Source organism: Fukomys damarensis, unplaced genomic scaffold (genome assembly GCF_012274545.1).
Source record: "Fukomys damarensis isolate Sample0158 unplaced genomic scaffold, DMR_v1.0_HiC HiC_scaffold_16, whole genome shotgun sequence".
Taxonomy (NCBI): domain Eukaryota; kingdom Metazoa; phylum Chordata; class Mammalia; order Rodentia; family Bathyergidae; genus Fukomys; species Fukomys damarensis.
Window position 1 is genome coordinate 123,276,563 of NW_022900928.1, and position 15,074 is coordinate 123,291,636.

Genomic DNA, 15,074 nt, shown 5'->3' on the forward strand with positions numbered 1-15,074 from the left:
GAGTTATTGTATAGGAAACCGCAGAAATATGGAGGTGGCATTCAGTAATCTGCTCACAATTAACAATTAAGCAATAAACATGAATCAATGCAGCATGTATTACCTATTTGTTAAAACTCACATTGATAACGAGCAGATGGTTTATCGCTAACAGTAACTGGTTCCTTGCATTTTAGGAGACTCCAGATCCACATATGGAAGTAGAAAGTACTTTAAAGAAAACTGATTTTAGAAAATTCCTCCTTGGATCTGAGCTGCTATAGTACACATTACATATCCGGGTTGGGATGCAACAGTTTTAAAAACAGAGATACTAACAAATTGATTTGCTGAGGGAGGGAACAAAGCAGTACGTTCTAAAGCAATACATTCTTTTCTGCTTATATTCTCCAGGGAGCGAGACAGAAATAGGATGTGGCAAACAGCGATTTGCAATACAGTACAGTGAATAATAACTTGTTTTTACGCAATGCTATCACCTGGACTAATAAAGGACAATTTTAAAATGTGTTGATAATGAAGAACCGGCATTTCCTTATTACATATATGAAAGAGCTAAATGTAAGGATCCTCTCTAATATTCTATACTTCTTAATCTCTGATCATACAAACTAGGCTGAAGATTCGGGAAAGGAAAGAACAGGAAACTGTCACTTGAAGAACTATCTTAAGTGACCAGTTCATGAGAAACAGTCAAAATAAGGCGATAACTATGCATCTGTCTGTACCTTCTTTGTATGCCTCATCAGTACAACTGAGAAAATAATTTCTGCCCACTTCTATAAAAAAATACTACCCCTTTTGCTGCCTAATGTGTGACAGAAACAAGGTAAGCCTGGCACATACGTTTTTTAAAAGAAAAGAGATCGTAGGCTCAGGTGGACAGCAGTCTATGTTAAAATATATTTAAAGAGCCAGGGATTTAGCTCAGTGGTGCCACCACCTGTCTCACAAGTGCAAGGACCTGAATTCGACCCCCAGTACAAAAAAAAAAAATTAAGGAAATTCTTCCTTAAATATAAATTTCTCCCTTGACTCATATTAACTCTGTAAATGGCCTAAAACAACTTTTACATTCTTTATGGAACACAGAGTTTTTCATCAAGAATATTTTAAAATAAAAATATTTGAAAGCTATGCACTATTCTCACCAGCTGTGATATTCTACTCAATTCACCACAGACATCAGAGTGTCACATTTTACAGAAATTAAAAGAAAACAAAAACCACAGCTCAGCACTCCTTCACAGGGCAAGGGCTCGATCATATTCTATTTTCTTTTCAGGACTTAAAGTCCTAGGAGAGCACCTTTGTATGGACCAAACCATTAACCGAATGAAAGTTAATATATAAAGTCGAACATTAGACATTATGTTTTAAAAGATATCATTCAATTTGCCTTCCAAATTATGTTACGTAAAGAGTTTGAGAAGAATTGTTGAAGAAAAATGTTTAAGGTAATGTACACAAACAATTTAAGGAGCAAAAAACCCTTCTGGCCTCCTTCTGAAGACAGCTTTTATGCAGATCATTCCAGAATATGGAATTCAGAAGCCAGACTGACTTTCCTTTCCTTTCTTTCCCACTTGTGTCTCACAGTCAAGAACATATTTTAATTTTATTTTAACTGCTGGTCATGAACTCTTCTATCCCTGTAAGCCATGGATAAAGACCAAATTTAGTACTAGTTTCACAATACAGAATGACAACGTTGTCTTAAGATGACCCCAACACAGTGATGCAGGTTTTTTTTTAAATCAATAGCCATTAGTAAGACTAACAAAGATACTGTTCCTATTTTTATATTTGCCCTTTTTTAAAAAGTAGGTCCTTCAACACTCCCATAGCCCTGAAGGAACAGATACATGTGCCATTGTTCAAACAAACAGAGATAGATATTTTAATATTAAAAGATAGGCTCTCCATGCCTTAACCTTTGACTTATCCTAGTACTTGGGTTCAAAGCTCTAAAACAGCAGCTTTTAAAACAACTTTTGCTACTTTTGATGAAAGTGACTGACAAGTTAGGAATTACTGCACAAGATCTGATTGATGATTGCAGCTCTGGCCACCAAGTTTCCGCCTATGAAATGTGGACAACACTCATTCCGACTAAAAGTCAGCATCATTTCAGAGCTCTGGAGTACCTTCCTGAAGAGGATATTAAATTGCCACAATACCGCAGGAGCTCATCTTGGGACTATGAAGAGAACGTGTCTGTTGAGAACGTGTCTGCGTGTTCCATGGAGCACACTGATCATTTCCCATGGCCCTCGGGCTGGCAGCTGGCTTTTCTGAAGGTCGATCTTAGCTGCAGTGAGGAAATGTCAGGTGACTTGGGTGACTCTTGTGTTAACAGCACCATAGAAAAGCATCCTCAGAGCGCACTGGGGGGAAGGAAAGGATGTGTACGGACTTGGTTGCTGCACAAGTTTCATGACTGAAAAGTTTGCTTGTAACACATGGAAAGTTTTCTCCGGAAGGGCAGCCACTGAAATGGACCAAATGCTATGTGTGGACTGTGGCACAACCTGGAGAGACAGCAGGTACGGCGAAGTGAGGGCCACATTCACACACTGGGCAAGGAGGGCAGGCTCTGGTTTCTTCACTCCGTCCCTCCCCCAAATCCTGCTCTGACAACAGGGAGCCTCTGGACCCCGGAAGACCTGCTGGCCTAAGTGGTATGTGTTTGTGCTTGGGACAGTGTTAAGAAAGTTCTAAACTTAAATTTTTTTGTTCATTTTTTTCCCCTCTAAAACTCTCTCCTCACCCACGAGCTCACAGTTCACAAGGAAGTTTCAATGATGCCATTCGACTCCTCTGGAACCGCCACAGACCTTTCCCATGCTGGTTCCCACAGGTGAGTTCCTTTATATTGTTTTCTTTAGAAAAATGTTTTTGAGTGGTCACTGTCCTTCACAGGACAGTGGCCATGGACTACACGGAAAGGTTTCGTCTGGTGGAGGCCACTGGTTGTAAGGTGTAGACGTCAGCAGCTCCCGGTATCAGCGTGGGGAAAATCCAGTTGCCAGACTGCAGCCCACCACCGGCGTCATGTCCCAGATCTGGAGAAACCGAACAGGGAAGGCAGAGTCGGTTAGAGTCGGATGCCAAGCAGGAGTCAGCACTGACAAACTTACTCCTGCCAACCTTGAAACGCTATCAAATGACAAATTTTCTCATTCTCTCCTCTCACTACAAAACCTCCCCGAGGCTGACACTGCGATAAAACAATCCAGTTAGTTCACTGAAACAGGATGAAGGCTTATCCTGTGGTATCTCAATGCCTGAAAGCAGTACCACAGTAATCTTCCACTACAAATTTGTTTCTTTTCTTTTTTTAAAAAAGGCCCATAGGACTGTATTTCATAATGGCACATCTCGAGGGGTTCTAAGTATAAAGTATTTCCTTTCAATCTATTAGTGTTTTCAGAGATTTCACGAAAAAGATGTGTGGTTACTCCTTACAATTAGGACTCTCTCCAGAACTGCAAAAAAGGCCTAGACTCAGGGGCCGGTGGGGAGGTGGCCAGCGCAGCACCCGCAGGGTCTAGGAGGTGCCAGGCGATCTCCAGCTCCTTCCACAGATCAGAAGAGCAGAGGGGAACACCGCCAAGATTCCTGGCACCCAAGTGAAAATTCAGAGGCTCGAGCCTGTCCCTCAGGCTCTGCCCCAGCAACAGGCTGAGTACGAAGGGGAAGGCGGGCCTGCCAGCCCACCCAGCACCACAGTGGAGTCACCTCACCTTTACCACACGGTCCGTCCCGCACGTCACCATCAGTCCCCGGGCAACGTCCATGGACATGTGGGAAATGTTGTGCTTCCCTTCGTGGAAGGTTGCTAGAGAAGTCCGACTAACAGAGAGAGAAGGGGCCGCTGAAACTCACCCCTGGCACAAGGAGCTAACAGATGAGGTTTTTTTCTTTAAGCAACATAAACATCATAAATGCTTACGACAAATTGATTCCAAAAATGCAGCTACAGTTTTGAAGCTATCATTAAAGGATAAAAGAAAGCAGTGTTTTATAAGATACTCAATCTAAGTTATTGGGAATTGAACCCACACTCCATCTCTTTATTTATTTATTTTTTTCGAGCCAGGGTCTTGCTAAGTCACTAAGTTGTCCAGGCTGGGCTCAAACTTGTGTTCCTCCTGCCTCAGCCTTCCAGAGTGCTGGGATGATAAGCATGTACCACCAAGCCTGGCAGATTTTCACTTTTTATTAGAAAAGCTGACATATAAAAACACAAGGCTCCAGAATTTAGCTCAGTGGCATCAAACCTGCCTTGCAAGCCCAAGGTCCTGAGTTTGAACCCTGGTACCAAAAGATAAAACAAAACAAAAAAACCACAAGGCTTTCCCGGGCGTGGTGGCTCATGCTTATAATCCTACCACTTGGAAGGTGAGGCAGGAGGATCACTGCAAATTCAAGACCACCCTGACGTACAAAGCAAGATTGTCTCAAACAAACAAACAAACAAAAACCCACACAAGGCTTTTAAGTAGAAGTGCACAGAATGAGATCGTATGGCATGGGCAAAACATTCATCAGAAAGCTACAGGGTCCCCAAAGTCTCCCTGCCAGCCACAGCAGCAGCCTCTGCCCGGAACTGGCACTGATGCTACTCTGCAGCCCAAGAGTCCTCCCTCCCATCCCCAGTTCATTAACTGACACAGTGGAGATGCACTGGCCAGGGTATGCGGACCTGCCTGCGTCAGGGCAGGATGCGATGTACGCACAGACATGTCTCATACACAAAGCACCACGTAAGAGCAGACTCCTAGGTCAAAGATCTAGAAGAAAGAGCATGGTCTCTGGAGTGCTCCCTACAAATGTGTGGACAAGTGTAGTGGTGGTAGATGTTTTTGCAGACAGTCGGCTCAACCACTGCCTCCCACACACGGTGGACTTGTCCCTGCCTGTTACCCCTTGGGATGTGGGGGCTCAAGAATGTCCCATCAGCTCCAATGGGTCCCGGCATTCTTCCCAGCGTCCAAGAAAAGCCTGTCCCAGCCAGAAGGGTGGCCTGAGAACAACAGCGCTGGTCCTAAGTCACAACTTGAGGACCGGATCTTCTCTCTGGAAATGTTTCGTGAAATTCAGAAGGGACAAACGCATCGGAAAAAATCTACCTATATCAGTTCTTGGGCTATTTACATTTAAGAAATTCTTTTTTTAAATTACTATTTATTTTTAAGAAACACTTTAGACAGAGGAAGACACGAGAAGACCAAGACATGCAAGCACTCACTCTTCCTCTTTTATGGAGTCGTAACATGAGTCGCACACTCGGACCTGGAACTCGAAGCCCATGACGGGGTAGCTGGAGCGCTTGCTGCTACACTTGCCACACACGGCCAGCCCGCACTTCCGGCAGTGATGCTTCCAGGCGACGGGGGCAGGGGGGGAAACAGGGTTTAGCCTTTGCTTTAATGCACACGGCCTCCCTTTAAAGTTGGAGGACGGGAGTGGGGAAGATGCACCTTGAGTTACAGTCACCCCAATTCAATGGGTTCTTAACACTCAGATAATTTCGACACTAATCTTGTTTTATTGGTCAAACACTGCCCTTTCTTCCTCCATATTACTGGTCTACCTATTAGCAAGATTAAAACAAGTTCAAGTTCATTTAGGAGCTGAATCGTTGTAGATTTCAGGAAGGAAAATCTGCTTCGTTCAAAGAAAAGTTTTAAAATAAGCTGTACATGTAACATGCCTTCCTTCACTAAGAAAACAGTGTTATGCCTTGTTACATATATAGGTACCTCCCAAAGCCTCATGTGCTTGTAGGTGGGGCTTCTGGGAGAAACTGGATTCATCTACTAATGGTTGAGCATAGTTCTTGGTGTGGGTGATGGATTTACCAAGGAGGGAAGACCCACCCTGGGCATGGGTAGCTTTCAACCTAGATGGAAAGGCAAACAAGGAAGTCTCGTCTGTTCCTTTCTGCCTGCTGTACCATGAATGGTTTCATCTCTGGGGAACCAGTCAACTACGGACTGAAAGAAACCTCTACAAATCATGAGTGAAAGTAAATCTTTCTTCCTTTAACTTGTGGGTATCAGGTATTTTGTCCCAGCAATGAGAGAGTAACTAAAACAAATAACAGCCGTAAGTTTTGTATTTTTAATTTCCCAAACTGTAATTCAGGAAATGGCCTCAAGAACATCCTAAAGCAATCCAATTATTATTACCGATTCTGACATATTCTTTACCAGTAGAAGTTAGTGACCAGCACCTTTTCTTTCTCTTCTTCTACTATTCATTAATGTGTGAGAGTATAATTTCCTTCATGTTTCCCTTAAAAGTAAGGGCTCCTTCACCCACTGGCTGCAACGGACTATTTACCACTAGACTCAGCCAGTGACAGGACTGAGGTGCTATTTCAGAGCATTAGAGTGTTATAAATAATAATTAATAATAATTCCTGCATTGGCTGCCAGTCTCATGTTAGACCTTACTGTACAGTAGCTGTGTGAATAAACTCCAAGTTTATTAACACACACAAATTTTAGGCTAATCCCTCAGAGCTGCACCTGTAATAATAGGGGATAAAAGCAGCGTCCTCCTTCATTTACCTATATACATTCATGTTCACCCTGCTAAGGGGCTGCCTCCAGGCTGCTATAGAAATACATTTTGTCATAGAACTTCAGTATTACATGAAGCGTGAGGTATCTGTAGGCAGGGAGGGTATTTTCTTTGATTTAAATAATAAAAAATAGTACTCAAAACATACTTAATAAAAGCATTCCAAGTATACTTTTACCAGAACCGTTTGGCATACTCCAAAATCAATAGGGTCAGAGCACTGCACTGAGGACTAAATGGTACTTTCTGTCTGTAACAACACACGGTATATACTTTATGCCCTAATTCATTCTAGTTTTATACTTGGCTGGTATGAAATACTGACTCTAACGAGCAACAGTTTACACCGAAAAGACTGTTTAAGGAATTAAAAGCTGGTTCTCAGGATCTCCCATGGATCCCCCATTTCCCGTCAGGAGCCGCCAGAGAGAACACTCAGGCAACAAGTCTCAGTGGTCCTAGGAAGTGGGGAGCTCACTGGCAGTCACAGAATGACAATGACATTAAAAAACAAAAAACAAAAAAAAGGGAATTTGCAGAATTTGAAAAGATGGAGAGATTTTTAAAATAAGGGTCAGATGAATCAGAAACACAATCACTCCAGTAATGATTTGTTGGCTACTCACCTGTCTCAAGCCCAGGGTCTTTGTGTCCCACATCTGCTTTATGTTCCAGAAAAAGGGCTGCTCACATTTCTGACAGGAATCACTTTCCAACCACTGAGGAGCCTGGGAGAGCAGGAAGTTAAAGCCAGCATGAGCACATCTGTATGTTTTACACTGGTGTTTCACAAAAGAAGGCGGGAGGAATTCTGTAACTTGCTGGGGTTACTACTTCACTTTCCTTTCACAGTGTATTTTAACCTGTTCTTGCAATATTTTATGTTTGTGCTTTGCATAATTATTACAATTTCAGTATTGTTTACAGGGTTACTTAATTTGAAATCTGTAGATGACAGGGAATAACTCAATTTTTATTGTGAGCTCTTAAGGGTCATCTTTGTTTCTTTTTAATAGTCAAGTTTTGGAAATCTATATCCAGTTAACTAAAATTTCATTTCTTTCAGTCTGGTAAATACCACCTGGAAAGGCTGGCGGGGTCTCAGGTGACTAACAGGAGATCTGACAGGTGCCACACCCTAGTTAGTTCCTGGGGTGCAGCAGTCAGTCCGGCGAGCCCCGCAGCTTCCTGCAGCCTCCCTGCACAGGGCACTCTGGGATTCCTCCCCGACACTGGCCTCAGTGATCTATCTCCTGGTCTCATTCATCTCCACATAGCCATGGCCCGCCAGGCATTTTTGTTGAAACAAGAATCAAAGTGTCAAATTTACTTTATTAAGAACTTAGAAAATGCTTATCTAAACAAAACAAGGATCAAGAGTACTCCTTTAAAAGACTTATTTATAAAAGGAAAGATGGGCATAATAAATACTGTAGGAAATAGTTTTGTATAAATTAATCCAAGCAAAGATCATGGATAAATATTTGTTTTCTGAAACTCCCAAGAAAAATGCATCTTCTAACAGGACGCAATGATGACAGAATCAAAGAATTTCCAAATGACACTGACACTTAGGAAATATGCACTAGAGGGTGATTTACGGACACTCTGCAAGTTCTGATTTAAAGAATGGTACCCCTGGTTCTTTATCTTGCTTCCTATTGCATCCAAACCTTGGGCATCCCTGTTTCTTACTTCAGATATGTCAGTAGAAATATTTCTACATATGACAGCCACTAGAAAGGTCAGGGGTGCGGGGGTAAGACATTCCTAAATAGACTAAAGCAGAAGATAGGCTAAAAGACAGAAGACAGTCTCTTTAAATAGCAGGGAACTGGTGGAAATGAGATGAGAGCAAAGAAAGACACATGTACCTAGGTAAGGAAGATCCTCACTCTGACAGAGAATTACTTCAATTTCCATGGTCTGCAGAGCAGGGGATGTAGAGGCTGGCAGGGCCTGGGACACTGTGTGGGAACAATGTCCCTCAGGAAGATGTGGTGGGCTGTGCTGCTGCCAACGACAGGGGACGCTTACAGCTACCTTCCAGCAGCCCCAGGGGCCACAGTGCTGGACCCCAGCAGACATCACCAGGGCTCCAATGCAAACAGAATCATGAATCAGTCTGTTCCATACTAACAGCAGGAAACTCTGTGCTCAGTTTACCGTTCCAAAATGTTGAGTCTAAGGAGAGCCCAGCCCTTCAGGCTTGGGATGCAGTTCAGGGGCAGGGCACTCATCTAGAAGTTGCAAAGCCTAGGTTTAATCTCCACCACCACAGAACATCAAACCGAAAAAAGAACTCTGCTTTACGAACTTCCTTCCACATATTCCTCAATGCTCCAGCCATCACTCTTTCAGCTATAGTTAATATGCTGAATTTTCTACTTTCCTGGACCATACACTTTCTATTAAACATCACTTCGTAATAAATTGTTTTAAAAAAACTAACTGTAGTTATCTGGAGTTCAGGAATCTGACCCTGAACTAAAACAGGAGGAAGAGTAAACATTTTGAATTTGCAGAGGAGTGGGGAAGAATGAAAACAAAGAGAAATCCCTGAATAAAATGTCTGCATTTTTCTCCCTTTAGCCCCTCATTCATTGGCCTTTTTGCTTTTATTTTTTTGTGGTGCAGGGGATCAAAGCCAGGGCCTTGTAAACGTTACGCAAGCTCTGTGCCCGAGTTACACCCTCAGCTCTTATTGGCCTGTTTTGATCTACACAGCTGTTGGTTCACAGCAGATCACAGTGTGTCCTAAATGGGACTAAGGCGGGGAGAACTGGAGGGAGGAAAAACTGTGGGTCCAAATGAAAAAAAAAAACTTAAAAACCAGACAAAATCATATTAGCATGCAGCACACAAGGATTTGCAGTCAGAAAGATGAAACTGCATCATGAAAAAATGAGTGTAATATATCATATTGAGGTATGGGTGTTGAAATGGTTACCTCTAGAAGGGGGTGGTATTGAAGAATCGTGTTCCAATTAGCTGGGATACCCTTTCTGCCTGTCCTGGCAGTGTCAGTCAAGTAAGAAACACATCAATGGATTTCTTAGCCCCTTAAGATGCTTTCAAGTGACTCCACTTCAAGAAAGGGTATTTTTAAATATACAGACAAGTCATCTTTAAATTCCCAACTCCTTTCTAATAGCCTCACTGAGCAGTTATAAGAGCTCAAAATCAGGAAAAGATCTCTTATACTCAAATCTGGCTCTGCCACTTCCCACCTCCTTGCCTTGAGGCGTTATTTACCTTCTCCATGCCTCAGTTTCCTCATCACTAACACAACGGAAGCACACACCTCCTAAGAAGTGGTTTGAGCCAGGCACGGTGAGGCTTGCCTGTAACCCAGCAACCCAGGCCGCCAACACAGGAGGATTATCCTGAGTTCAAGGCCAGCCTAAACCATGTAAAGGAGACCCTGTCTCAAAAAACCAAAACAAACAAACAAATAAAAAAAGAAAAATGTTTTGAAAAGTGCCTGGCAGTTGGTAAGTGCCACAGGCAGTTTGTTTTTTCCTGCAGAGTCTTTTTTTTTTCTGGTCCTAGGGATCGAACTCAGGTCCTTGCACTTGTGAGACAGCGGGGCAGAACCACTGATCTAAATCCCACCCAGTCCTGTTTTTTTCCTCCAGTGCTGGAGATGGAACCCATAATCTTCTGCATGCAAAGCAAATGCTCTATCACTGAGCTGTACCCCATCCTACAAAATTTACTTCACTAAATCTCCTCACAACCCTAGGAAATACAGGCAACATTATCCCCATTTTATAGGTACTTTTGGGGCTCAGAAACTGTCTATGCGCAGCCAATTACTAGGTAGAGGGAGGAAGAGACCCGGGCACCCAGGCTGTGGTCCAGCAGGCTCTGCTCCACCTCTGAACAGGTCTTGTTCACTGCACCACATGGCTCTGCGACCATGACTGCAGTGTGACAGTCAGCAGACCCGAGCTCTTGCCCTGGGAAGGATAAAAGTTTAACAAAGAATAATATTCTACTGAGCTAGAGAGCAGAAGGGCTCAAGGAAGGACAAATACGCTTGAAAGAAACTGAGGTCAAGTAAAATAAGTATCAGGAACAGGAATATATTTTGGAATATATTTTAATATAAAAATGTTAACCATTTCTTTTACTACTCAATAGTTTGGAGTTGAACTAAACTATCATAAACCATTCTGCTCTGTGCTTATTAAGGAGAAAAAGGCTGGGACTGAGACAAGCAAAAGAGAAATTCATCAAGCAACTCTTTCATTTTCTGAATCAGTTTCCAACTAATGTGCATGAATATGGCCAGTCATTCCATTTCCATATTACCACGAACTGCTGTGTTTGCCTACCCTCACTAATGTAGCAGACACTATTCAATCTGTAAATTGCTAGTTCTAAAAACAAGTTCTCTTAATAGACCCACTCTCTGAATACTGTTTCTTGCTCATTTGCACATTGTGCCTGTTTTTACCAGTGACTTAGAAATGCCAAGCAAGAGCCGTGGAGCTGGAGAACATGGGGTCAATCCTCCCTGTCTCTGGTTAAGGAAGTCCTAGAAATCATACAGAACCTCAATTCAGAGTCAGAACTTTACAGATGACAGCTGTTTTCCTTTCTACTACATTTACTCAGCCAGAAAAAAAACAAAACAAAACAAAAACCTGCCAAAACTAATGCATCTTTTTGATGCCACTTCTCTACCTCTTCCACAGATGACTAAAAGGAAGTGATTCACCCGCACAGGAAGCACCTTGACTGATGAGACTATTTTTCCTGCCCCCAGATGTGCAAACTCAGTTCACCCTTATGTAACCTGAAAGGAAGCATCCTCCTCCTTCTCCTCTCTTGGAACATGAAACTAGTAGCTGATAAATATAAAATACAAGTAGATGTTTGCAAAGAAAGTATAAGTCTGTAATCTTGAGCCAGTGCTAAACATGGTTAAAAATGACTTACTTTATTTTTAAGAAATCAAAAAAGAGAACTTATTTCCTGAAGATTACTAAATACATCTAGCCATCAGAATGTCCCTGCATGATGAACTGCATTTTATTATTTGTACGGTAGTCTACTTTCTTCACTATATTACCAGTTTCTTGTGGGCAACCATCTTACATATACAACCCAGTAGCCATAAAGTCTGGAAGTGAGCAATGTCACTATTTTTTAACAGACTATTCTTTGATTATTTCTTCTGGAACTTGCTAAAAATGAAGGTTTGTTGAATGAATATCAGACTCACAAATACACAAAGGAAATGCAAAGTGGACACACACACACACACACACACACACACAACAAAGGGAACAGAGGTCTGGAATAATGCATAGTACCCGCTGCCACACCACGCAGGTGTGGCACTGACTGACTTCTTTTTGTGGTACCGGAGCCTGCATCCAAGGCTTCACTCAACTAGGCCTGCACTTTACCGCTGAGCTACATCACCAGCCCTTTTTATTTTCTACCTTGAGATAAGAGTTGCACTGGGTGGCACAGGCTGTTCTTGAATGTGGAAACTCCTGCCCCCACTCCCAGAAGCTGGGATTACAGGCTTGCACCACCACAGCAAGCTCCACTAAACCATTTATTATGTTATTTTCACCTAAGTCTCCAGACTGTATGGCCACCCTGTAGGTGCTTGATGTTTCTTAAAGTACGGGTCATTAACTCTCATCTCTAAATCATCTCTAGAATCAATGTTTCAGCTACCAACATCATAGGTTATAAGAGGACATTGAGGAGACAGTGCTGGTTCTGGCAGAGCAAATGGAAATCCTGCCCAGAAACCCGATGATGACATGTATAAATAGCCCTGAGAATGTACTGTATACATCCTGGCACCAGAAGGTCTCCTTTCGGGAAATTTGCCTGAAATAAGTAAGAATCACAGAATAACAAGGTCAAGCATATTTACTGCAGCACTACTCAGAAAAGACAGCTTGTGTAATCTATACAGTGTCACCAAAGAAACAGAAATTCAATAATTTCACTTTATAGACGAGGGAACGAGCACTCAGAGAAATTAAGGCATTATCTAAACAAGGACTCAGAAGCAGGTAGTGGCCCAAGTTACAACTCAGATTTCCTGAAAAGAACACCATGACCACACTAACTCAGTGGAACAGAACTCAGTGGAAAACAAAGGGGGTTGAGGGAGAGGAAGCGGGGGGGACCTCTTCCCAGAAAACTAGTGCCTCGCTACTACTTGCTGACAGCTCTGGTGGCCCTCAGGGCTTCCCTAGAGAAATGCGGTGGGGCCCCCAGGGTGCTTAAGAGGCCTCCACACAGCCCCAGGGCCCAGGCTGGCGGCTGTCAGTGCACTTATCAAGGCTGAGAATCAGACTCGGTGCTGTCCAGATGCACATGGTGCCTGTCTTCGGGTCTCCCATGGGGAGGACGTGTGTACAATGAGACACAGGCCTAGTCAGACAACAAAGGAGCGGGTTCTCAGGGTCTCTCTTCATCAGCCTTGCCCTGCTCTGGCCTCTTACCTCCTCTCTACTCACGTCCATGTTCCACACTGCAATTCCACCATCGGAGGAGCAGGAGACCAGCTGCCTTGTGAGCTGAAGGTAACACAGTGACTGCACCTTGTCACTGCAAATGGCACACAAAAGTCACAGGGCTCAGTGCAGGGAAACACAGAAACTCTTCATTTAGCCTTCAATCTCTTCCCTCCTTCAAGTCAGCAGGTGACATTTTACCCCTGAATATTTGCTATGGTGAACTGATTTTACCATAACTTCACTTGGCATCCCACAGCTTACTTACACAATCACACTTTCTCTAGTAGAAACAGTACTGCTGTCAGATCTGTGATTCAGAACTCTGAGACAGAGACAGAAAACAGACTATGGTTTTCTAAACCAATCTCCATGATTTCTCTTTCGGATGCACAAAATGTTATCTGCTTATTCAGAAACAAAGAAGGGACAGGGGTGTAACTTTCCTACTGCAACACAGTTCATATGAATATGTAGGCACCATGAAGACCACAAGGATGCACTGGTGGGTAATATAAATCTAGCCCCTTTCTGCAGGCTTCTCAAACCATTCTTGTAGATGATGCCCAGGAAAAAAAAAAAAAACCCCAGTCCTCTCAACTTGTGTACCTAAGCTTTCCTTGGCTCAGTTTCAACTTGATTCTGATTACAGTAAACAGCTACCACCTGATCAACTACATGGAGGGAAGGAAAAGAGGGTTGAAGGGGTAACTCACTCCTACTCCCTTCAAGATTGGAAGGATGGCAAGACCTTAAGTACTACAAGGTGAGACATTCAGCGAGTAAGATTCGGACAAACTGTGCATTACTTCTTAACGAAATGCATTTTAGAATTTAAAAAAAAAAGATTAGGCATCCAGTTCAAAACAGCTTAGTACATTACGCACCTTCTCTGGGGCCAAAGTCCTCACCCACAGTCTCTAACCCACACTGCCCTAAGCACATGTTACAGATGGTGACTCCACTACATGAAAATGTGGCAGCTGCTCTTTGGACCAAGGAGGAAGAAAACCTGTACTGTTTTGTTTCATTTTGGCTGCTGAATACATTCAGGATCCATAAAAGGCCATTAAAGGTAGACTTAGCCTTATGAAGCTGTTGTGTTAAAAGACAAGAGCTGGGCAAAGAGAAAGTCTGGCCTGAAATACTAATGCTGCCTCCTGGCTTCTCACACACTCAGGTTCCTCCCCTGCCCCACCAAAAGTCACGCACTGGTGGCCCTGAAGCAAGAGCGTCCGGCCTTTCCTGCCTCCGATGTCCCACATGATGATGCTGTTGTCCGATGCTCCTGAGAAGAGTAACCGCTGAATAGGGTCCCACCAGAGGCAGGCAACACCACCTGGGGATGTGAGAGAGAGGGTGGGTTAAATACAACTCTGCATCAGGAAACACACAGCTGACAGCTGAAGTGTGAACCAGGACTCACTGGACCTTTAAAATCATTCTCCCGAGTCACAGAGAGGACCTAGGATAACCTTTATCCAAAGCTGTATGGCTAGGGTTTTCAACTGTACTTCAGGCAACTCAATATGTGCAATGATTTATAAAGACAGTTTTGCTTGTTCTGTATTAATAAACTATTAAGTAGCTATATGTGAAATGTTAGTTCAGAAAACGCTACTGGAGAAAAAAGTTCCTGCTAATAATACTCTGAGAAAATTTGGTGGAGTTTACTGTGTTCATTTCATACAAGATGAAAATCTAGGTTATTCCACGTCTTGGGGACTTTGTAGGCATTTTATCCTAAGGTGTCTATAATTAAGAAAAGCAAATGTCTCAGAAAAAAAGCCTGCAGGTAAACCACCCAAAGAATTTATGTTAAGAATCCAAGGCTTACATTTCCCACTCCATCTTGGCTAGCTTATCAAATCTGACACTCTGGGAAATCTTTTTTTCTACAAATTTCTCTTTCAATGGACCTTTGCATTGTTCATTGGTTATTATCTGCCCAGGGAAAAATTCTTTTCTTTTGCAATAAAAAACTCT

General features: G+C 42.8%; 1 protein-coding gene across 1 annotated transcript in view; it reads right to left on the reverse strand.

Moving 5' to 3' along the window:
* Positions 1-1,479: 1,479 nt before the first annotated feature.
* Positions 1,480-15,074, reverse strand: part of Wdfy1 (WD repeat and FYVE domain containing 1) — a 32,584-nt gene continuing 18,989 nt past the window's right edge. The window contains exons 6-11 of the mRNA XM_010611790.2: positions 14,301-14,427; positions 13,077-13,182; positions 7,221-7,322; positions 5,255-5,385; positions 3,747-3,855; positions 1,480-3,065 (exon numbers count right to left, since the gene is read on the reverse strand). Of these exons, the coding sequence (XP_010610092.1) occupies positions 3,006-3,065; positions 3,747-3,855; positions 5,255-5,385; positions 7,221-7,322; positions 13,077-13,182; positions 14,301-14,427 (635 nt within the window). The 3' untranslated portion in view covers positions 1,480-3,005. The remainder of the gene's footprint in view (positions 3,066-3,746; positions 3,856-5,254; positions 5,386-7,220; positions 7,323-13,076; positions 13,183-14,300; positions 14,428-15,074) is intronic.